The sequence below is a fragment of the Doryrhamphus excisus genome, linkage group LG19 (assembly GCF_037039965.1).
Source record: "Doryrhamphus excisus strain RoL-2023G ecotype Guam linkage group LG19, RoL_Dexc_Guam_v1.1, whole genome shotgun sequence".
Classification (NCBI taxonomy): Eukaryota; Metazoa; Chordata; class Actinopteri; order Syngnathiformes; family Syngnathidae; genus Doryrhamphus; species Doryrhamphus excisus.
The window spans coordinates 12087612-12111459 of NC_136375.1; the positions used below are offsets into that span (position 1 = coordinate 12087612).

The 23848-nt window shown below is 44.2% G+C and overlaps 2 protein-coding genes and 1 long non-coding RNA gene across 4 annotated transcripts; 2 read left to right on the forward strand and 1 right to left on the reverse strand.

Annotated features, from left to right (window-relative positions):
* The first annotated feature begins 1 nt into the window (after window position 1).
* LOC131107089 (uncharacterized) lies at window positions 2-2299 on the forward strand. Its single transcript, XR_009120205.2, has 3 exons — window positions 2-134; window positions 226-352; window positions 2191-2299. It is a non-coding gene; the product is annotated as an uncharacterized LOC131107089 (long non-coding RNA).
* ppp1r14c (protein phosphatase 1, regulatory (inhibitor) subunit 14C) lies at window positions 1394-21582 on the reverse strand. 2 transcript variants are annotated; one of them, XM_078798789.1, is made up of 5 exons: window positions 21531-21582; window positions 19951-21425; window positions 8875-8958; window positions 7529-7561; window positions 1394-5709 (listed from the first exon to the last, which is right to left on the reverse strand). In XM_078798789.1, the coding sequence occupies exons 2-5, from the start codon at window positions 20191-20193 to the stop codon at window positions 5635-5637; spliced, it is 435 nt and encodes a 144-aa protein (XP_078654915.1). In that variant the 5' UTR covers window positions 20194-21425; window positions 21531-21582; the 3' UTR covers window positions 1394-5634. The 2 variants fall into 2 exon arrangements, with proteins under 2 accessions (XP_078654915.1, XP_078654916.1); XM_078798790.1 differs by lacking the exon at window positions 21531-21582 and having other exon boundaries at window positions 19951-20345; window positions 21242-21337.
* iyd (iodotyrosine deiodinase) lies at window positions 21203-23755 on the forward strand. Its single transcript, XM_058056744.2, has 5 exons — window positions 21203-21462; window positions 22657-22854; window positions 22929-23088; window positions 23174-23330; window positions 23406-23755. Exons 1-5 carry the CDS (start codon window positions 21276-21278, stop codon window positions 23586-23588), a joined length of 885 nt encoding a protein of 294 aa, XP_057912727.2. The 5' UTR covers window positions 21203-21275; the 3' UTR covers window positions 23589-23755.
* The last annotated feature ends 93 nt before the right edge of the window (window positions 23756-23848 follow it).

Below are 23848 nucleotides of genomic sequence, written 5' to 3' on the forward strand. Positions count from 1 at the left end.
CTGAGGTGACTCAGGATAAACCCTGAAAAGGACAAGCAGTCTACTCCAAAAACCTTGTCCTCGTACTACCTCGTATTGCCTTGTATTACCTCTGAGGCAGCAGACAGGACCACCTCCTCCGCAGCAAGGCCTTGGTAAAGGATGCCAAATAATATCAATTCATTGTATGCATGCTGCTCTAGTTTGTTTTCTCCTTGTGTGTTTACATATTTCACTATAAAACAGATGGCGTGAAGTAGAATCTGTTGACAGACCCCCCGCCCCTTTTTCCATCAATCAATCATGCAAAGAAAGAAGGAACGAAAACACATCGCTCCTAGACAAACAAGCCAGTGGGCATATGGCGGTTTGAGTAAGTAAATAGTGCTATTAATTCTAAATCCCTGCAATTAATCCCTGCGGTGCTCATGTCCTATTGTCTACATTATGTTTGGTACAACAGCATACATGTAGGATGTTCTAGTTTTGGGCCATTTTTCCACCCTCGTCCTATATATTTAGGGTCCAAATGCCATAAACAACCCAATAGTACTATTAGTGTCATCCACAGAGGAGGTAGTGGTTGTTTTTCCAGCCTACTTCCTTTTTATTACTTCTCATATTTCTGTATCACCTTAAATTTATGATATAATACCCACACAGTACAGCCTCCCGTTTCTGTTTTTTCCCTTTTATTGAACATTTTGTCTGAAGAATGAGCCTTAAAGTGTGCGAAAACCCAGCAATAGTCGAATATCTTGATCCAAGATGTTTGTACAACACTGTATATTTGACTCTAGCTGTACAAATCGGAGTAGTACTAGTAGAAATGTTCCCGTGTAAAGTAGTACATGCTTCAGATTTTCTGCATGCATAGTAACATTTATTATGGCTGGTGCGCTGAAAAATTGAATGGAGTCATTGTAGTGAAATGAAAAAGACTTAACACACCCACAGGGTTTATGTTGTATTTATAAAGTTGAGAAAGTGGCTTGTACTTGTAGGATAAAATATTTAGTTCAAGAGTGAGTAGAAGTTGAAACCTCAATGCAATCTGTTCCAGTGGCTGAGTTACCTCCAAGACATTTGTAGGCCATTTGCATGGGTGAGAATGGAAATGGCCTGGTCCTGCAACCAAACGGTCACCAGAGAGCAGGGATGTCCAAAGTGTGGTCTGGGGGCCTTTTAAATAAAGTATTCTAAAAATATAATGTAATAAGTTTAAAAAAAAACATTGTCAGAAACAGAAAAATCTGCAGCAATTTACAGGAATATTTTAACCAAAATAATGTTGCAACAGTATGAAATTATATTAGGTGCACAAAAGATGATAATTTACCTTCAAAATGTTTATTTTGTGATTTTGTGAGAAACAAAACAATTAATAAAATAGTATTTTTTACAATTAGGTTGGAATGAAGTCATTACACAAAAAGAAGGAAATGAATAACAGCAGCAATGGAAAAAGGAGACTAAAAAGTCTAAATATTAAGAGAATAAATTTGTAATATTATTGGGAATAATAATGCCATTTTAGAAGCACAGAGTTGAAATATTAAACATATATTTTTTTTGAAATGTAAGTTGTCATTTCAGGAAAATGATCTTGTTATATTGTAATATTATACAAATAAAGTCAGGAAGATAATTGATTAATGTAATTTATGAGGACACATGAAAAATGAAAAACAAAAATGGGGGAAAAAAAAGAGTGAAATTTCAAAAAATGTCAAAGCGGCCCTTGCATCCTTGCATTTTTCACAATGTGGCCCTTGCTGGTAAAGGTTTGGCCACTGTTTCCGTACAGCCTTATTATTATTATTATTATTATTATAAGATATTTAGGAATGTTAGCCGGCTCCCGAGTGCAAATAAAAGCAACGTTGGTATTGCGACATGCAGCTTAGATCACTGGGTGTGCCTGGGAGGTCAGCCTCTTCACATTCAGACAAAACACACTTGACGTTCTGGTTTACTTGGGATGGAGTCGTGTTTACTGCTTTGGTGTGCATGCTGAAGCGACGTTATTACATTTGTGGCTCTATGGTTATCATCATGAGGAGACTGTGGAATGCGTCCTTAGTACACTTCCTCCATCTGGCTTGTCATGTGAATGAAGAGGCGCTATGCGTGTGTAGGAGAAAAAATGAGACGTGTCTTCCACTTGAAAGAAAATGTGGAGATGCTGACGGTGATTATCTTTCTCTTCAGCAGCCAGGACAGGCTGTCTTTTTCCATCCCTGGAAGGGACGATGCATCACTGCATCCAGCAGGGGACGGGGAGACGGAAATGAGGAGAGCGGCGCAAACATAAAGGGGGGAGAGAATGGAGGGAAAGGGGGGGGGATGGTATGATGTACGGCATCTTCATGTGACACTTCTATCACTTTCAGTTTCCATTTGAACGTAAAGCATCCCATTTTCCAACAAGGCTTTCCATTTCCCATCACTTGTGATTTCCCAGAGATTGACTTGAGGACTCTGCTGGTGGCGTGTGATGTGCTGGTGTGAAGCCAGCTGAGTGAAAGAGTGGAAAGAGGGGGTGGGTGGGGGGCCGGTCCTCCCATCCTTAGCTATTCCGCTCACATTCACCTTGCAGTCCCAATTATTCAAGGCAGAGTGCACGAGCCTATTCCCTGCCAGCCGGCCCCAGCTGTGAAAAGTGGGTCACAGAATTTAAAGGCGCACACTCAGCTCTTGCTTGTCGCTGTGTGTGCTGGCAGCCAGAGGCCCCCAACCCCCCCTGCCAGCCTCCTCCGTGACACGCAGCATCCGTGCATGTGCATCTGCATGTTTCCTGCAGTGAAATTCCAAATCAGAAGACATTTTTCCCTGCGTTCAAAGCTGCCAGTCTCCTCCTTTCACACCACTGCTCTTGTAATGGCCCCCAGGAGGGCACTGAGCGTATTCTGCCTAGCAACAGCGTACAGTAGGGCAGTAGGCTAGTCATATGGGGCCAGACTTGCAGCAGAGAAAGGTTACTCATGCGCACAATGAGCAATAAAGTCATACTCTGATGAGTCTCTTGTCCGACTAATCTACTACACAGTGTCTCTTTAAAATGCTGCAGCTTCTCTGCATTTTTATTATCAGCAAAAACAGACCACACACACACACACACACCTTACATGTTACATTTTAAAAACAAGATTGGTTATTGTGGATGTACAGAAAAAACAGCAGCAGCTGGGGAAAAAAACTCTTAATAAAAAGGTATAAAAAAAGGAACGCGTTTGAAAGAAAAAGCTTTGGGCCAACAAATGTCCCCTCCCCTTTCCACGTGCTACCTTAAAAATTCATGCAAAGCTTATCCTACAATAAAATACTTCCCATAAATTATAAAATAGCCACCTATTACCCCTGAACTGTTTCTTGAAAGAGAAAATTCTAAAAGGTAGCCTCTCACGAAAGCCCGGCTGCGTCTCGGCTGGCTGCGATGGCCACCTCCCATAGGAAAGAGGACGCCATCTTGGACAACATAGCCGGGTGTCACACAGTGAAAACGCTTTTTCTACACAACCATAACCCGGGAAGGACATGAAAAACAGCACCGTTTTTTTTTTTTTTTTAAAGATTTCCTGGATTCTCTCCGACGTCTTAAGTCACGTCGTTTGGAAATGAAAAGTTTATAAAGTTAAGAAGCTAAAGTGTGTTTTTTTTTTTGCTTGGTTATAAGTGTTCTATATCGATACTTTGTCGATGTTGACATACTGATTTTCGCATGCAAGACGGGTACTTTGCAAACAAAACAAAGAATATATCAACCACTGACCCGCTTGTGTGTGCGTGTCTGCCAGTTGAGGGGTTTACGGATGGACGGAATGGTCCTTAAAGGTCCCCTATTATCCTAGCCTTTGCCAGTTTGAACTTATTGTGTTGGATGCGTGTTGTCCAATATCTAGCTCTGATACTAGTCCTGTTTAAGCCCTACCGGGAGGGCAGTCTTTTGCATGTCTGTAGCTTTAATGCTAATGAGCTGTGTTTGTCTCCATTAAGCACTATTGTGCACTTTATATATACGGTTGTCCCTCGTTTATTGGTTCCAGACGTGACTGCGCTAAATCAATTTCCACGATACAGGGTTACAATGTCAATAAATTGAATATTTTTATAGTTAGAGCAACGTGACGGGATCACAAACATTAGCAACACTAGCATAGCTACAATATGTGTGCTAACATACTAACATGTTGCCATTTCAATTGCTAAATGCTATGATGGCCTTCGGGAAAAACACCATCAAACTTCGTCCGTAGGAGCGTCAGACTTTAAGATGTGTTGCGAAGCCTGTGGATGTGATGTACAGTCGTCCCTTGCTACATCGCAGTTCAAACATTCATTTCAAACAATAATTCATTATTCCGTGGTTGACCACGGCCTATTATTAGACAGAAATATGCATATTTAAGCAAATTTTACACATTTGTTTTCATATTTTTTTTAGCCAAACAAAGCATTTAAGCATAACAATGGCTGAATGAAGTAAAGTAGGAATAGAGTAGAAGCCGGGTGTCGGTAATTCACTGATCATGCTCGGGTCTGGAACCAAATCACTACAATAAACGAGGGATGGCTGTAATAAAAAAAAATTACAAAAAAAAACAACACATAGGTTGTGGTGTTATTTTATGATGTGAAGGGAGGGAGATAATAAATTTGTCTCCCATTTGGTGTTCATGAAGACATATTACATAAAACATCATCTTGTGCATAATAGCGGACCTTTAAGGCAAGTGCGTCCCAATAGTGTTGTTGCTCTCCAACAAGTAAGTAGATCCACCTCATCAAGCTGGCCTTCTGCAGTTCCTCGACATAAGAAAACTTCCTCTTTGGGAACGCCGTGCCAAACATCAGCCATTTCTAATCATATTTGGCACGCTTCAAGTCATCCACAGTTTCTTCCTCTGGGGAGTTGTCAGTACAGTTCTAAGGTTGAGGGCTGGGAAATAGTCCAACGTATCCTGAATGTCCTTTGAAAAGGCAAGCCTGATCAATAAATGCGCGTGAACTTTATAAATAAGCAGATAAAGGATATGTAATATGTGAAGGGAAAAATGAGCGGAAGGCTGCCAATCATCCAGGCTTCGCAGTCCTTGCAGAGAACTGCAAAACCCATCATGCCTTGCTTGCGGTGAAAAGTGCACTACAACAGTGGGTTAAATGGTTTCACGAGGAACATTTCTTTTCCGGGGTTATGTGTAAAAACAAAATAAAAACTGCTCTTAACAATATGCGAGCAGAATAAGTTACAGTGTGTGAGGAGAATGAGCAGGACATGAAGAAAAACAAAGCATTTTTCTATCAAGTAACAGCAACACGCTTGAGTAAAAAATAAACAGAAGAGTCCGAGGTGAAGCACTGTGCTCACTTACAGAGTGCTTACAGCTAATTTCGCAACAAAATGCAGTACAAATGTGTTAAGCTCCTCCCTTTTCTTGACATTTCGAGTCTCTATGGCTGGAAACGAGCAAACATGGCTCTGAAATGTAAAATTAGGCTACGTACCTTTTTCTTTTTTTTTTAACAGTCCAGTAATGTTTACTACCCTTGTTTGTTTTTGTGTCGGGGTATAGTCTATTATGCATGATGGATGCTTGCAGACCGATGTACTGGATTGGAGTGGGGGGGGATGAGACCACGTCGCTTCCCCCGCTATTATAGACCCTTCTTAGACGGAGCGCTCAGTTTCCTCATTCCTCTTATCCTGCCCAGCAACTCGCGGACAAAATCCTGTGGGGGTGGGGTAGCGGTGGAGGAGAAATGTTATGGTAAGAAAGCAGAGTTCATTCATACATAGAAAACAATACTGTCATCATAGGTGGAATTAGAAGTAAAAAAAGAGCACGATGCATCCTCCATGGTGTTTACGATACAGTGTCTACCAAAGTGATGTTCACAGCCAAGGTGAGTGGAAGGACACGATGACAGTAGTCATGATATCATTTACCACATCTGCTGTACTGTACGTCTTCTTTAACTCCCCCTGTGACTGTCCTCCTCCCTTTTCTCGTTCATTTCCTATAGTCTATATTTGGCCCTCCAGCTGCTTTCCCGCATCATTCTCCATCACATGCACCACCACGTCGTCTCAGGCGCTCTTTTCCGGCAGTGGTTAGCTAGCGGGTATTGCACCAAAGCAGGGGTGTCTAAACTTACATTAGCTGACATGACATTACCTTAACACTGCACAAAGACATGAAGTCAGCCATGGATGTCCGACATGATAAAGTGAAAAAAAAATTTCCTCCAATTGCGTGTGGAAGTGGTCAGCTTTCATCTTCTTTAAGTGGGACCAATCATGCTAAACGATGTTAAACGATGCCAAAATTTCAGATAATGAGGTTTGTGCATTTGGAAGTGTTTGGGATGGCTCTGAACGTTCCCTGTGACATCACAGTACTAACTGTACAAACTGTTAGCTGTACAGGCTGAGTGGGACCAATCAGAGCAGAGTGGGCCCGGAATAAATTTAAACAGACGGTTTTGGACATCCACCTGGAATAGGTGCAGATTCTGGTAGATCTGGAAAGCTTTCTGCGTGGGTTATCGTGTGGAGCTGCTCGTTCCGAGTCCACAGCTCAATACAAAGGGCCGAAAATGAACGCAATAGGTTCTCTTTAAGTTTGGGAAAAAATACATTCAAGGCTAGCTTGCTGCCGTCTCGAGTCCCTGCATCACAAGAGTTGCTCAATGTGTTGTAAACAATGAATAGGAGTGTAAAGTTTAGTTTAGGGGTGTTATTTCATGTCTACAGGGCTCTAATAATGTTAAGAACTGTATTTAGAAAGTCATGAAAGTTATGGTGTAACTACAAAAATATACAATTTATTAACATTAAATCCCATATCGTGGAAATTCATTTATCATATTTGGGTCTGGAATCACTTTATCACTTATTTGTGATTTTGTGGGATTAGACCATGCAGATAAAAAAAGCCAAACCATGACATTGTACGGCGTATTACCACCACCTACAGGCCTGGAGTGGAAATGCATCACCTGACAAGTCAATCAAGTGTCCTGGCTTGGCGAAGGTCTCTCTGGGGACATTCTGTCAATCTATCTTTCCTGCCGCCATTTTTTTTTCATGCATTCTGCCCTTGCTCTTTCCTCACATTTTCCCTCCACGGTCTCCTGTGTGTGTGTTCAAAATGGCATCTGTGCCTCTCCATTCCCGAGGGATTACGGTGTGTGTGTGTGTGTGTGTGAGGCTTACACACATACTACACGAGCTGTCAACCTGGCAGCTGAGGTGGCCGGCGACCTTGTAGTGGTTGCGGGATGACCTAATGCCACCTACTTAAAACAGGAACACCCATATGCAGGTGACAGATGGGGAATGTGATTGGCCTGTTTGGACCCCCTAATCACCAAAAGCGCTTAACCCCACATTCACTGAACCCTCCATCGACTTACACGTATTCTATATATATCTAGAACTTTCTGAATATCATGCTTCTGTGCACCTGAATGAGCGAGTCATGTGAGGATCAATAATGTCAAGGACGTACTTGACTAATGTAAGTATACATATCAAGGACAAACTCACCTCTGTTGGTTTGTAACAGTCTATTAATGATTCCTGTGGAAAAAGGAAAACATTATTAAGAAATACAGCTTTTAGAATTGCTTTCTAGAGGAAAACACCATTCAATCACGTGTTCACAATGAAAAATGCACATTTGAGAAATAAATCAAATAGGGGTTCAAACTATAAGGAGGGCAGGGGTGTTTTTTTCTGCTGCTGCTGTTCCAAAAATTAGTTTCTTATGATTCATTTTGGCGGCACGGCGGTCTAGTGGTTAGCGCGCAGACCTCACAGCTAGGAGACCAGGGTTCAATTCCACCCTCGGCCATCTCTGTGTGGAGTTTGCATGTTCTCCCCGTGCATGCGTGGGTTTTCTCCGGGTACTCCGGTTTCCTCCCACATTCCAAAAACATGCTAGGTTAATTGGCGACTCCAAATTGTCCATAGGTATGAATGTGAGTGTGAATGGTTGTTTGACTATATGTGCCCTGTGATTGGCTGGCGACCAGTCCAGGGTGTATCCCGCCTCTCGCCCAAAGACAGCTGGGATAGGCTCCAGCACCCCCACGATCCATTAATTTTCTACCGTTTATCCTCACGAGCCTATCCCAGCTGTCTTCGGGCGAGAGGCGGGGTACACCCTGGACTGGTGGCCAGCCAATCACAGGGCACATATAGACAAACAACCATTCACACTCACATTCATACCTATGGACAATTTGGAGTCGCCAATTAACCTAGCATGTTTTTAGAATGTGGGAGGAAAAAACCCACGCATGCACGGGGAGAACATGTAAACTCCACACAGAGATGGCAGAGGGTGGAATTGAACTTGGGTCTCCTAGCTGTGAGGCTTGTGTGCTAACCACTCAATTATGACTTTGTTTCTCATTAAATTACAACATTCTCTCTTAATATTTTGACTTTATTCCTGTAAAATTACTTTGGATATTTCAATTTTGGCTGTGACCAGTCCAGGGTGTACCCGGCCTCTCGCCCGAACTCAGCTGGGGTAGGCTCCAGCACCCGCTTGTGAGCATAAGTGGTAGAAAATGAATGAATTTTGGCTGTTATTGTTTTGGACATTTTCTGTTATTAAAAAAAGCAGCCATGCTAAAAAACAAAATGACCATTTAAAAAGGTTCATATCCACCATATGTGATAAAGGTAAATGTCGTCAAGTGGCCTTCCATTGTTTGTTCAGTATAGTACGACGAAAGTCATGGGACACAAGGCTAGAGTGTCCCTGTCCATGTTTTGAAGCTTGTTGTCCAGTATAACATTTGTGAGGCCAAAGATAAGCCATGAGAGGCCTCTGGCTAATGCAGTACTTTTGTCCTTATAGTGTAGCTTTAATGCAAATGTACCTGCAGTTTGCTGGCTCTCTCGTCATCACTGTTGACCTCCAATAGATCATCAATGTCTATCTCCACCTCCGGCATCTCTTCCTCCTGCAAACAACACAAACACAAATGGTGTAAAGTCCCATAATACTGTATGCTTCACAGAGGAACACATGCAAATATCATTGCCATGCTACGCTGTGCTACGCTGTTAGGGTTGGGCTGCTTTGCAGCTCTGTGGTTTAAGGGTTGTACTTTGCTTGGTGACACTTCAAAAGGTTTGCCATCACCACAAGGCCATGGCAGACGCTGCAGACGCTGCATATCCGCCACCAGACCTCGCCTCAATAATGTCGATAGCTAATAAAATCCACTGTACCAGCAAAAGCACACACTACATCTAAGTAGTATTTGTGATGAGATAAGGCCAGGAACTGCAAACGAGTGAGGAACTGCACGTCCGTGTAGTGTCCTCTTAAGTACGTCTCAGCGGACTCCTCGGTGCTTTCGCCCCGGAGCCTTCGTTGGTATTCCAGTGCAGGAAGCGCAAGGATGGAAGGACTGTACTTGGCATCACAGCTCCTAGCTTTAAAGCTCCGTCGCTGCGCTTTGACATTCAATGCGAGTTACTTGGCATGCACGAATAAAAATAGCATCCAATTGTACCTTTTGATATTGCAATAGCCAAGGTAGAGGTAGTACAGTTTGGGCTACATGTATATTTCGAGGCTCAATTCATTGATATTTCCACCAACACCCCCATTCCTTATCTGTGAAGGCGTTTAAAAAGCCGCTAATCATCTGGCCGCTTATTGAAATTACCTGTCATCTTATTCACAAAGCCAGAAGAGCAAGGCAAACTAATGCATGCATATGCTTAATTACATATTCATGGATTTGCATGTTTTTTTCATTTTAATGTAATGCTAAATGCCCGACAAATGTAAAATACACAGTTACAAAATATCAAAGTTGCATTTTCATAAAGTTTGGACACCCCTAGCGTATGCTTAGACATCAGTATTAATTTAAAATCGATTGAAAAAAGTGAAAAACATCTTTGTGTGTCAGTCCGTCTGTCAGTGTTGTGTTGTTGGGATGTGAGCGACACAATTGTGCTTGTCAGCAGGCAGTCCGTCACCCTCTGTCACAGAGATTGGTGACAACTGGGGCAGGCATGGCCCACGACCGGGGGCCATTGCCAATGACATACACACACACACACAAATACACACTCGTGTGCGCGCTTGAAGCTGCCAGCATCAGTCTTCTGCAAGGCTTTAGCGTGCCAGTCAGGCTTGTAAAGAGAAAAGCACTTCGCAGTGACCAGAATGGAAAAGGCACTCAACATGCAGATAAACGCTGAAGTTGGCGCTGATTAAAAGCCTGAAATAGATGATGAGGTCACACCATCCCGAGGGAAACAACATTTTCCGTCTTGTCAGCGGTGAAGGCTTGCTGGGTGAAACCGAAGCATGAAACTCATGTAAAATACATGCTAATATTGACAGTACTGTAAGATGGCTGGAGGTTGTTTGATGTTTGAATATTTCATTCACGAGCTGTAACCCAGGATTATTCTCAGGATTGTTGGATGGGCAACACCACACATTCCCTTACCAAAACCAAGACAGGTATTGCCAATGCCATTCCCTATTTTATCAACAGTAATTGGTTCCATACCAGGCTGTCTGCAAAGTAGCATTCCTTGTTTATAAATGCATTACTTTCATAGTTCATAGTGGGCCACACGGTGGATGAGTGTTGAGCATGTTGGCTACACAGTCAGACCTGGGTTTGCATCTCTGTGTGGAGTTTGCATGTTCTCCCCGTGCATGCGTGAGTTTTCTCCGGGTACTCGGTTTCCTCCCACATTCCAAAAAACATGCATGTTAGCTTCATTGGCCACTCCAAATTGTCCATAGGTATGAATGTGAGTGGCCAGTCCAGGGTGTACCCCGCCTCTCGCCCAAAGTCAGCTGGGATAGGCTCCAGCATACCCTTGTGGCTCTAGTGAGGATAAATGATATAGAAGATGGATTGGTATGTATTGATATTTTCCTATTTAGAGCATAGAAAACCTGTTTACCTGTTTTTTAACATGATTAGAGCCCTCTAGACAGGAAATAACACCCCTATGGTCACCTTCACACTCCTATTTGCTCTTCTTTCCCACTTTTGCTGTTGTTTTTTCCCCACTTTCATCTCAAATAATCACTGTCAATTTTCTTTTCGTAATATTATGACTTTATTCTCATAATATTTTGACTTTATTTCTATAATATTATAACTTTTTCTCAACCTCAGAAATGCCAACTTGCCAAGATTTATAAATGTCCTCTCAACACATTTGAATACTCCATAATATTGTGACTTTATTCCCATAATATTTTGCCTTTATTCCCGTAATATTTTGACTTTATTCCAATAACATTTTGACTTATAACATTAGAACTTTTTTCCTAATTCTTCAAAATTTGTTGTTTCGCATAATATTACGATTTTTTTAAATGAAATGTATTTCCTTAATGCTTCTAAAATGAGAACTTTTTCCTCTTAATATTTGTACTTTGCTCTTGTAAAATTATTCCAATGAGGCACGTGTCTTTTTTTTATTAGATTTCTTGTTAAATGATATTTTCAGAAGGTGCCACAGGGCGATAATAAAACAACCACGGCCCACAAATGGCCCCCAGGCCACAAACTTGTAGCGTCAAAAAAGACAAATAGCCTAAATCATTACGTCACTCCCACTTGAGCAAACAATGTGGCATTTTAAACAAAGCAAATCTGACAAGCCTGAAGACGGCGAGAAAATATGTTTGGACTATTAATGGCATCACAAACTGGTTAGTTACCACGGTGCTCGTAAATAAGGGTGTTAACCTGGCAAGGCGACGACAGCGTTTATGTAATGAGTGAATTAGCGTATGCATGCATGCACGCGGCAGCAGACAACAACAGCATGTGTCAGACTTTGTTTTCACAGACAGCCGAGCACGCCGCCGGTGCTTTCGGTCTGCTCGGTCCACTGCGAGGTGACGACATGCTAATGCGAGCGAGCCTCGACGGCGCTTGACTCAACTAGCTCTGCTTCAGACTGAATTAAACACCCTCAAATTGTTTTTCTCACATTCAGACACAGCCCTCACACAGTCATGAATCCTTGTATTGGAAAGTGGCAAAAGACGAGATTATAATTGCTGACAATAAACTGGATCTGCTTTCCAGCACGGGTGTGGTGTTGGTTGTATTGTCTACGTGAAACAGCACATCAACAACCTGTAAAACCAATGGCGGCGACCAAAGACGAGTTTTGTTGCCTTTCCACTTCAACGGAGCCACGGAATAATACGTTAACGCCACAAGCAGGCTGCACTCTTTATGCTGATAATAGCTTGTTAGCATAATGCTAAACCATTCTCCGTTCTAAAGCAGTGCTTCTCAACTGGCTTAGCTGCGGGAGCCACCACCATTCCTCATCTCCAGCAGATATCCGCAGCTGTGTGTTGGATGGACGGCACGTTAAAAGGAAAACTGCACTTTCTTTGGAATTTAGATATAAAGATATAAAAACAGGCAGCACGGCGGTCTAGTGGTTAGCGCACAGACCTCACAGCTAGGAGGACCAGGGTTCAATTCCCACCCTCGGCCATCTCTGTGTGCATGCGTGGGTTTTCTCCGGGTACTCCGGTTTCCTCCCACATTCCAAAAACATGCTAGGTTAATTGGCCACTCCAAATTGTCCATAGGTATGAATGTGAGTGTGAATGGTTGTTTGTCTATATGTGCCCTGTGATTGGCTGGCGAAGACAGCTGGGATAGGCTCCAGCACCCCCGCGACCCTCGTGAGGAAAAAGCGGTAGAAAATGAATGAATGATATAAAAACAACTAAAAAGAGGCAGCTAAAAATGCACTTAATGGATGCACCAACAACCCTCCGTTTACATAATGTGAATTACATTACTGGCGTAGTGACCCCTTGCCACACCATGCCAGTTAGCTACTAGCTGGCTAGCGATGAGCTTCACCAGACGCCTCAGACCACTACCGAAAGGTAACGTTACATATTGGATCTGCCGCCACTGTTTTGTTTTTGAGTTTGGAAAACGTAACGCTTGGTATAACGTTGCTTTCCATGTTGCTATGGGATTTGCTTAAAATGACCACAAAAGGGGAAAATACTGTAAGTATTACATGTTATCATGAATGTATAGAAATCATTGTAGAGGGGTTTGTAGACAAGATAGGTGTGTCCTATTATGTGCATTAACTAGCTGTAGAGCCCTGTAGACATGATGTAACAACCCTATAGTTACTTTTATACTATTATTTTTTGTTTACATCACATTGCAGGCTATGGGATCACTGCAAGGGGCATAACAGACAGCTGGTGCTAACATAGCAAGCTAGCAAGCTAACTCGTTAGCCTCTCCAATTTATTTATTCTGAACATAAGTGTTTCAAACAGAGTTGGAAAGAAGGACAAAGAAGCCAGAGACTTACCACTTCCACACTGAATAAGAGGAGAACCATTTTTTTCCTCTATCTCAGCTATAGCATAGAGTAGCGTATAGTATGTGGCTGTAGCTTGTGATTGCTTCTCGTCTGCTCGGTTGAAACGCAACAATTCATATTTGTTGTGTTTTCAGGTGGTATGATGTTTGACCTTCAACAGTTTCCATTTGACCTTGGAAGTCCATTTTCATGAGGAATATCATTGATGCTATTTGTGGCGGTGGCTAAAGGGAAGTGAAGGAATACTTTGTCAGATCCGCTGCACAGATAAGTAGGTCGCTCTGATGATGGGGAAGGAAGGAAGCGAGGAGGGAAGGAAGGAAGGACGTAAGGAAGGAATATTGTGCAACAGCTCAGCTTATCTTTGAAGGAGCTGAAGGTGGGATGGAGAGCGGCACTGGAGAGCTGAGATGATCGGCTAGGAAGAAACTCGGAGAGGCTTCTTCTGGAAGCCTGTCAAATAGTAGAAGAAGACGATTGCTAATAAGTGTCGTGTTTGAAGAGTGGCGTTACGGCGGGCCGAAGACACGCAGCGCCAATGATTTCAATTTACAGCAAGGAGAAGTTATAGCCGCTCTTTCCCACGCTGATTCAGCTCTGCTCCGGAGGACATCCTCTACATCACAGTGAGGAGGAAGAACAAAGTGGCCTCAGAGGAGAACGTTGATGCACACTGAAGTTTGACGCCGTTATTATTCATACGCCGCTAGAGACCACATGACAGCCTACCGGCTCTCATCTCAATAGTATAGAAAAGAAACTGGGATATTCTTTAGAGAGGTCAGTGTTCAGCTTGTGTAGCATTATTGTCCAAATATCTGGCACCATGAGTTTAGCTCTAGTTGAAAAGTGATAGGTTGGGTATCACATACATATTACCCAATACCGATGCCAAATCGTAAAGTCATAATATAAAAAGGAAAACACATTTTTACCAAATTCTGTGACACACAAATTCATTCATTCATTCATTTTCTACCGCTTATCCTCACGAGGGTCGCGGGGGTGCTGGAGCCTATCCCAGCTGTCTTCGGGCGAGAGGCGAGGTACACCCTGGACTGATCGCCAGCCAATCACAGGGCACATATAGACAAACAACCATTCACACTCACATTCATACCTATGGACAATTTGGAGTCGCCAATTAACCTAGCATGTTTTTGGAATGTGGGAGGAAACCGGAGTACCCGGAGAAAACCCACGCATGCACGGGGAGAATATGCAAACTCCACACAGAGATGGTCGAGGGTGGAATCGCACCCTGGTCCTCCTAGCTGTGAGGTCTGCGCGCTAACCACTCGACCACCGTGCCGCCCTAACACACAAATTGTGTAATTTAAACACCAAACTAAACTGACTGTATTAACGTATGTATATGCTATATTCATTCTATCCATTTTCCATACTGCTTGGCCTCATTATGGTGGTGGGTATGCCGGAGCCTATCCCAGCTGTCTTTGGGCATGAGGTGAGCTACTTCCTGTATCAGGGGTGTTATTATTATTGGTCGCGATAATTATGTGACATCCCCAATTCATACGCTACCATAAGCTTCCACCCTGTGACTTCATTTCATGATGTGAATGGTCCACAGTGTCATGATCCACACATCCGACCGTGAGGGGCTAATTTATTGACAACTGAGGTCCATTTGGACTTTCGCCCTCAGTGTCCAATCATCAATAGCAGCCCGAGGGTTCTCACCACCAACGACCTCGCAGTCACGACATCAGCGGGCTTATCTTTGGTGCCAGGGTGTGTCGGCAAATAACTCCAAGCAAAGACGTTATTTTTATAGGATGCAATTTTAAACAGTCTCCAGCCCTCCCCCCACAGCTCCTCCTCTGTGTGAATGAAGACAGTGTTTGCCATTTTCCGGCCCGAAAGGAACGAGCCTGTGTTTGTACACAGCAGGCTCCAGTTTATAGACAGAGCCCGCCTCACTTGACAATGAAAGCAGTGATAGACGCGAGAGGAGGATGTCATGGGGAGACAAGAGAGCCGACATGGCTTCCTCTTTCAATGGAGTCCTCAGTCGATCCAAATGTCGACTAATGACTCATTTGCTGTATGAAAGTGGAGAAAACAGACAGCAGATGAATGAGAGGCAACACTGGCAAGCTGTGTCGTTTACTTTTCCAACAACATGGCACGACGCTTTTATGTCTGCACAACCCTTGAACACAACACACAGCCTTAAAAAGACATGCCACACCTCTCCTCGCTCTGTTGGGAACTCTTTCACCAGCTGTCGTCCAGACCACTTGCTACAGTAAAAGACCCTCTTGTCAACGCCTCTTGATTTGTTTTGGGGCAGATGTGTGTGTGTGTGTGTGTGTGTCCGCAGGTGCTACGTGAAACGTGTCAACACACACATTTCTAAGAATGCAATGATATATTCACATGGAGACAATTAAAAGGACGACGGCCAAAGGCAGACACAAACAACAACAACGACCTTCCTCCATCGGATTCATAAACAGATGAAGGTCACTGGCAATCGACTGGTTCAAACTGCCAGAGGCGGGATGTGTCACCCTAACCCTAACCCTTGATTTTATAGGCCACCGGACCCACATGACAGTCGCGCCAGAGCCAGTAGCAAGCTAACATGCTAAGTAAGCAGCAATTATGGTATATTACTTTCCAACATTCATTCATTCATTCATTTTCTTGTGACTCGTGGTCACCAGCCAATCACAGGACACATATAGACAAACAACCATTCACACTCACATTCATACCTATGGACAATTTGGAGTCGCCAATTAACCTAGCATGTTTTTGGAATGTGGGAGGAAAACTGGAGTACCCGGCGAAAACTTGCAAACATGCAAACTCCACACAGAGATGGCCGAGGGTGGAATCGAACCAGGGGCCTCCTAGCTGTGAGGTCTGCGCGCTAACCACTCGAGCGCCGTGCCGCCCACTTTCCAACAGCTTGTAGTTTAATATTGACGGTTCATCAACTTTGTTTCCACCTTTGTTTTCCCACCTGTTATTGGCGGCTTCCAATTAACACCCCATTCTCTTTGCACTTTCGTAATTAGAGCCCGTATGATAATTATGCTAACAGAGCTATACCAACCCGGCACGACCTGGCATGACTTTGGAAAGACTTGAAACATTCGATGCAGCCGGGGGGTGTACAAGCAAGATAGCATCAATTTAGCCAATAATGAGCTAATCAAGCAGCCTCATTCAATTAGTGACATGCATCATACACAAAAGGTGGTTAAAAGTCAATTACAGAAAATACCCAAGCCATAATAGCAGCAGCCGCTGCTATCATCATCAGCATCATTTACCGTACCTACAAAGCATCCTCAGTCCTAAACTGCAGTTATTGCTCTCAGCCTATTGAGCGTCGCTAATGATTTGGCTTCAGTTGCACTGTTTACTCTGTCCTCTGTGACCGCGTGAGGTTCACATGACACGCCGCTGTTTGGCTGTCCTCGGGAAGAAAGAAAGGAAAAACATGAAAGGCGAGTAAGGGCAAATATTGACAAGGTCACACAGGAGAAGTGGGAGTCAAGGGAAAAAGGGGTGGGGGGTGTACAGGAGATAGATACTGTATCTAGAGTCAAGAAAGACTGAGGAGGAGGATGGATGGGGAAGAAACGCCTGGAGACACATTCTTCCTGAACAACAAAAAGCCTTTGCTCCAATTGCTTCCAATACAATATAGAGCATACGTCGACATCCATGCATGTGTTCCAGGTCATCTCTAAACCCACACAAACACACGAGGCCGGAGGTGCAACACTGTGATGCCCTGAGTGCGTGCAGTCATTGAGCGAGCCTCTATTGATGGCGCTCCACAAAAAAGTAGGACACGGCGGCGTCTCCTGTTACCCGTGCTCGCTAACTCACGCTTCCGCCATCGATTTTTGGCAAAGTTTCCTCAGACAGACTCACCACTACCGTACTCCCTGTCATCATTGCACCCGTTTACACTGCACCTGCCCTCTACTCTAAAAGGCAGCAGTTGTACCATTACACCCAACGCATCCTCTGCTTTAAAAGGCATATATCTGTACCATTACACTGCATGCGGCCTCTGCTCTAAAAGGCAGCAGTTGTACCATTACACCCAACGCATCCTCTGCTTTAAAAGGCATATATCTGTACCATTACACTGCATGCGGCCTCTGCTGCAAAAGGCAGCAGCTGTACCATTACACCCAACACATTCGCTGCTTTAAAGGCAGCACCTGTACCATTACACCTAATGCATCCTCTGCTCTAAAAGGCAGCAGCTGTCCCATTACACCCAACTCATCCTCTGCTTTGAAGGCAGCACCTGTACCATTACACTGCATGCACCCTCTGCTTTAAAATGCAGCAGCTGTACCATTACACCCAAAGCATCCTCTGCTCTAAAAGGCAGCAGCTGTCCCATTACACCTAATGCATCCTCTGCTCTAAAAGGCAGCAGCTGTCCCATTACACCCAACTCATCCTCTGCTTTGAAGGCAGCATCTGTACCATTACACTGCATGCACGCTCTGCTTTAAAATGCAGCAGCTGTACCATTACACCCAAAAGCATTCTCTGCTCTAAAATGCAGCAGCTGTACCATTACACCCAATGCATTCTCTGCTCTAAAAGGCAGCAGCTGTCCCATTACACCACATGCACGCTCCAGCTGTATCCCCACACCATACTCGCCTATTCTTTTTAACATTTTTAAGCCTAAAAACAGAAAGATATGCCTTTATTCGAAAGCAAATGGTATTTCCATGACATCAGAAACAGTTGGGAGGAGGCACTAATAGTATATCTTCGTCATTTGCAATTTAAGTCCAATGAATGCTTTGGTGATGCAACTCATAAACTAATGATAATGAGTCCTGCGAATATACTATTTAGGCACGCTAGCGAGCTGACATCTACACTGATTTGTGTGCAGCAATGAGCGTCTCCTGCATGAGTTTTTCCTATGAAATAGATAGCATGCTTGACCTTTATGCAGCAGGGCTGCACAATCTGTGCCATCTCTCTATATTACACACACACACACACACTATCCTACCTCCTTTCGGTGCCGACACGGAGGTGCTAACGAGCGTGGAGGCGGTGCGACTTCCTGTTTACAGCCATGTGACCACACAAACATCAACAGTATGCGTGTGTGAAGCACTTAAAAAGGCCCACCTGCTCTAACAACGTAACGTTAATCAGCCGTCGTGGAATATGAGACGCACTCGTGCTAAAGATAGACATTAGCCAATCGAATCTCAGGTGAAACACAAACCCTGACAGGCGAAAAGCATGTCTGATGTCAACATTTATGTACCATTGCATACTTTTATCCAAGAGAAGACTGACGGGATTAAGTAAGCTCCACACAGAAATGCCCAAGCAGAGATTAGAAGATTGGAACCCAGGTCTTCCCGATCTCCTGACTTTGAGGCCAACATGCACCATGAATGTGTCAACATGAATCATGTCATTGATGCAAATGTTGCTTTTTTTTATCAAGTTCAGCCAAACTTTTAGCTGATTTTTCCCATCGCTCGCGGTTCTTCATTGGGGTTCGCATGTATTTCTTTCGGTCTGCAAAGTGGGCATCAAAAAAAACATTTGAACGATCCCGGGAGAATCGCAGTGTTAGTGCAGGTTCCCATTGATGCTGGAGACTCGACATTCCGGGTAAGGGAAGGAAGACTTTAGCACTTTCAACCATTGAAAACAAATTGCACTGCTTTGGAGAGAACCACAGTCGGGCAGTAAAAAGCTTGCAAAGGAGGCTATAAAAAGAAAACATGGGGGCAAGGGTTAAGTGGCTTTTGTTGAATGTTAACTTTGCGATGGAAGGTATTATATAAAAAGGCATGAAAATGCATTCCCTGCATAGACGTGTGGGTGCCTTTGTGTGCATATGCGTGTCAGTGTGGACCCTCTGCTGTCATGGAGGGGGGGCACTGGCTGGAGAGGAGACTCACAGCATCAGCACATCCTTTAACCCACTGCCCTTCTTTTCCTAGTCTCCCAGCATCACCCCCCCTCCATCCCCCATCCCCCGTCTGCTTAGCTCTGGCAGCGTGCGGCATCAACACTTGAATGTTCTAAAGATGCCACAGCAGCTTGAGAAAGGTTAAAAGGCTCCAAAAAGGTCACAGAGACCTCACATGGAGCACACTGCCGGTTGATTTCTGCATTAGTACTCTTATTTGCACATATTCTCGCTTCTCCAGCACCATTCTCTTATTTATTTCATCAATGAGTCCAAGTTTGACTGCAGCAATTGTCCGTCTCGCCGCAGAGAACAAAGAAACTGAATGAATGCATGCATTTTTTTCTATATGTCATTTGTAGATGTATTTTCCTGCTGTGGTGTGCATTCAGTGCATTTTAGACACAGTAGAGGTGCAACTATTTCACATAAAACATGCCCCAGGTTGCATTCAAGGGCATTAAGTATGTTTTCCCTGCTCCAAACATGCATTCAGTAACGTCACCTCTTTTGCAGGTGTAAAATGAAGACTGTGAATGGAGTCTACTCATGCATGAGAGCCTGCCCCCATCCTCCTCCTCCAGGTTCCCACATGGTTCCGGACGTGTGGGTCTGCACTCACCTCGCAGTCGTACAAGTCGCTGAGCTGCTCGATGATCCACTCCTCCAGAACCAGCCTCTTCCTCAGCTCCTTACGGTCGTACTTGACGGTCACTTTGCCCTGCTTCTTCTGCACCGGGTCGACGTCGGGCGGCCCGCTCAGCGGCGCCGAGCCCACGCAGCCCACCCCGGGCGCGGCTTGGAAGAAGACGCGGCTGCCGGCGGTGGGCAGCGGCGCGCTCGTTTCGGTGCTGGCGGCCGACATGGCGGTAGATTGGCGGGCGGGCGGGCTGGACTGGCTGGTGAGGAGGCGTGGGTGAGCGGGTCGAGTGGGTGCTGCGGCAGACTGTGGTGTGGACCTGGGCTTTTAAACAGCTGCTATTTAAAGCGCAGACGGTGGAGTGGGCGGGGCTAATGCTGCAAGAAATGAGCAACTCGAGCACTCCATTTAGTATCTATCTATCTAGATTATGCTCCATTCTCCAATAACCGATTGACCGCTATAAACGAGGGATAACTGTATATGCTGTAGATCTAAAAAAACAAAATCACAATATATGTCATATCAATAATTGACTGCAGTTTCTTCAAACAATGGCTTTACTCAACTACAGAGAGCGCTGCACATCTACAAGGGAAATCGATTTTCCATACAAATTGTATCTAATTAATATATACAGCATAAATCATAAATCTCCTTTTCTGCCCGATTTCTATCAACATAATTTTTACAGTGCATGGGTCAGCACAGATTCTCTTCAATGGTGTTGAATAAATATGTCATCATTCATCATGAACACCACGATTAACACACACACACACACAGAAACCCAACGGCAGTACTTTGGGTCATACGTTAGCTAGTCATTGGCGCCCCCTATTGGCTCACTTAGGTAAGTGTTGCAATACAATCATCAGAAAAGATGATACTGGAAAGCTCAGAAGTGGTTATAATAATCTATAGGACAGGTTTAGGTGTGTAGGGTGTGGTCACGTGGTCCACACGGCACAAACTAGTCACCGAGGAGGGTGAGGAGAGAGGAAAGCCGTATTTTTCTTGAACGCTTTGGTATATGTCATATTTTTCCATCATTCTCAGTTTGCCACCCTGGTCTCCCCAATAAAGTAATCACACCAAAGCTTTGTGGAGTCACAAACTCCAGGACTATAGGCGCCTCTCAGCGGCCAAAGGTAAAAGGAGGCCGCAACAGTTCTAATCTAGTCCTCTTCTACTCTGCTGAGATAACAGCGTGACCAATGAACTTTCAACTCTTTCACATCTCAGGAATTTCAACACAAAAAAAAGTGCTCACAGTCAAGTGGCTGCGTCCTCCACTCTCTCCGATCATGGCCGTCTTCTCCGTCCTCACGCCCTTCCTGGCGCTGGTGCTGTGTGTGGTGTCGGGCATCCTGGTGCTGAGGAGCCGCCACCAAAGCAAGGTTGTAGACCCCCGGGGGAAAACACAAGCGGACTTTAAACCCTGGGTCGACCAGGACCTGCAGGACGACTGCGAGGTCCCGACAAGAGAGGATGGTGAGGGTAGTTGTTTATTTTCCGAGCCACAACAAGAATATTGATTATCAATATTGTAGAGGAGATACTTGGACTTCAGTCAATCATTTGTCCATTTCCTGGCAAAATACACGCAAACACTCTTCTATTCTCGCTTTTACGGGCTGCAAGCCTGCACGGTGAGCACCATAACTACTCCACTTTGTCATGAAGTGACTTTTTGCTCACTCTGTGTGTTGTAAGAGTGTTTAAACCCAAAGTGCAGCCAATGGTGCTTCAACATGAATTGAACCAGAACAACACAGGCCCGTGTGCTTTGCCATAAAAACACTGGCAGGCACTTTATTAAGGCTAAAAGCTTAGAATATGATGTGGAATCTCAACAGTACACTGCATTTTCCTCATTTAGAATAGTCAGACACGTGTGAGGGTGAAAATGAAACAATATTCTATGCTTTTATTTATTTGTCCACACATAAAAACAAATGATGAGTATTCTTTAAAGTCACGGTCAAAAGTCAGGAAACATTTTCGCATTCCACAGCATGAGAATCGTCCTGTCGGCTTTCTGTTCCCTCTCTAACCTCATTGACAAACAGCTTTACCACCATGTCTGCTTTGTGTTGCGTTATGACACATCACCTTCCCCCGTGTAGCTTTGTGTAGCTTTGCTCAGAACAGAAGTTCAAGGTGGGCGTGGGAGTGCATCATGGATCAGCTCTGAGCCCCTTTGAGTTGGGCACATTGAGTTCACCTAGCAACATAGAAAGGAACGCTACATCTAGCGTTAACCTCTCCAAACTCAAAAACAAAAACACAGCAGCGGTGCAGCTCTAATATGTAGCGATACCTTTAGCTAGTGGCCTGAGGCATTGTGAGCGAGTGTGTGGTGAAGAGTAGCTAGCCGGCTAGCAGCTAGCCGGTGTGGTGTGGTGAGGTGTCACTTACCCCAGTAACGTAGTTCTTGGATGTAACAATGTAACAATAATAAAACAAAACAAGGTCGTTGTAGCTTGATTAGTAGGTCACATTATGTAAATGGGGTGTTGTTGGCCCTTTGTGAAGGTTTTTTCAGAAGACCTCTGGCCTCTTTTTAGCTGTTTTTCTATCTTTAGAACGCACAGAAAAGAGAAAGACATTTCAAGGATTGACAACACGGATGATGAATGAATTAATAAACTTTTCCTTGAACCTTCCTTGTGTTAAATGTCACAGAGGAAGGCGAGTGGGTGGACAGCAACATGGAGGACGATGTCCTGCATGTGCCCTACTCACCTCAACGGCATCCCGAGGACGAGATGTTGCAGCGCTCTCAGCACTTCTACGCGCTGATGAACCAGCGCAGGTCGGTCCGCTTCATCAGCCCAGAACCGGTCCCACGGGAAATAATCGACAACGTGGTCCACACCGCAGGCATGGAGACAAACACGTCGCTCTATCCTCAATAAACACAGAATACAGATATGTATATTAACTCACTTGGCCAGGCACGGCCCCCAGCGGAGCGCACACAGAACCCTGGACCTTTGTGGTGGTCTCGGATGCGGACACCAAGCACCAGATTAGGCTGATAGTGGAGGAAGAGGAGGAGATGAACTACCGCCAGAGGATGGGGGACAAGTGGGTGAAAGATTTGGCAAAATTAAGGTGAGCCTCTACATCTTGTAATTCAACTGAATTAGCACTCGTGCTAACCAGTAATACACTTCCAATGACAACATTGCCTCTGCAGGACAAACTGGATCAAGGAGTACTTGGATGTGTCTCCATACCTGATCCTGGTCTTCAAGCAGACCTACGGCGCCCTACCAAACAACAAGAAGAAGACGCATTACTACAATGAAATCAGTGTCTCCATAGCCTGTGGTATCCTACTGGCTGCACTGCAGGTAAAATACAGCCAAAAAATCCTAATGTGCAGTCTATTGATATGTATCACACTGGTGCTCCTGTCCATTTCCCAGAACGTCGGTCTTGTTACCGTAACGTCCACGCCCCTCAACTGCGGCCCTCAGCTCAGGCTCCTTCTCAAACGGCCACCCAACGAGAAGCTCCTCATGCTACTTCCCGTAGGCTATCCTGCTAAGGATGCCACGGTACCCGACCTCTCACGCAAACCTCTGGAGGACATTGTGGTGCACATATGAGCCTGCACCGAGATGACATCATGTCATTAGAAATATGACATTTGAATAAATGATTGTATTCTTGTTTGGGGTAGAGTACTGTTTTGGAGAAATCAAATACGCAATCAATCAAAAGAACAAGTAATAAGTGGAGGTCAAAAATCTAAAGCAAAAGAGTAATAAAGTAATTAAAGTGAAAATAATAATGTCTCTCTCATTTACTTACTACCGTTTCCAAAATTTTAATCAACAATTAATATGTTTATGGATTCTCAAATTCA

Bases quoted from the DNA above. Each gene is read 5' to 3' on its own strand.
- iyd (XM_058056744.2), top strand. From the start codon at position 21,276: ATGGCCGTCTTCTCCGTCCTCACGCCCTTCCTGGCGCTGGTGCTGTGT. The intron at 21,463-22,656 runs GTGAGGGTAGTT...TAAATGTCACAG, and splicing joins GGTCCCGACAAGAGAGGATG to AGGAAGGCGAGTGGGTGGAC. The intron at 23,331-23,405 runs GTAAAATACAGC...TCCATTTCCCAG, and splicing joins TCCTACTGGCTGCACTGCAG to AACGTCGGTCTTGTTACCGT.
- ppp1r14c (XM_078798789.1), bottom strand. From the start codon at position 20,193: ATGTCGGCCGCCAGCACCGAAACGAGCGCGCCGCTGCCCACCGCCGGC. The intron at 8,959-19,950 runs GTGAGTGCAGAC...TGTTGTTTGCAG, and splicing joins GCGACTTGTACGACTGCGAG to GAGGAAGAGATGCCGGAGGT. The intron at 5,710-7,528 runs GTGAGTTTGTCC...CCACCCCCACAG, and splicing joins ACTGTTACAAACCAACAGAG to GATTTTGTCCGCGAGTTGCT.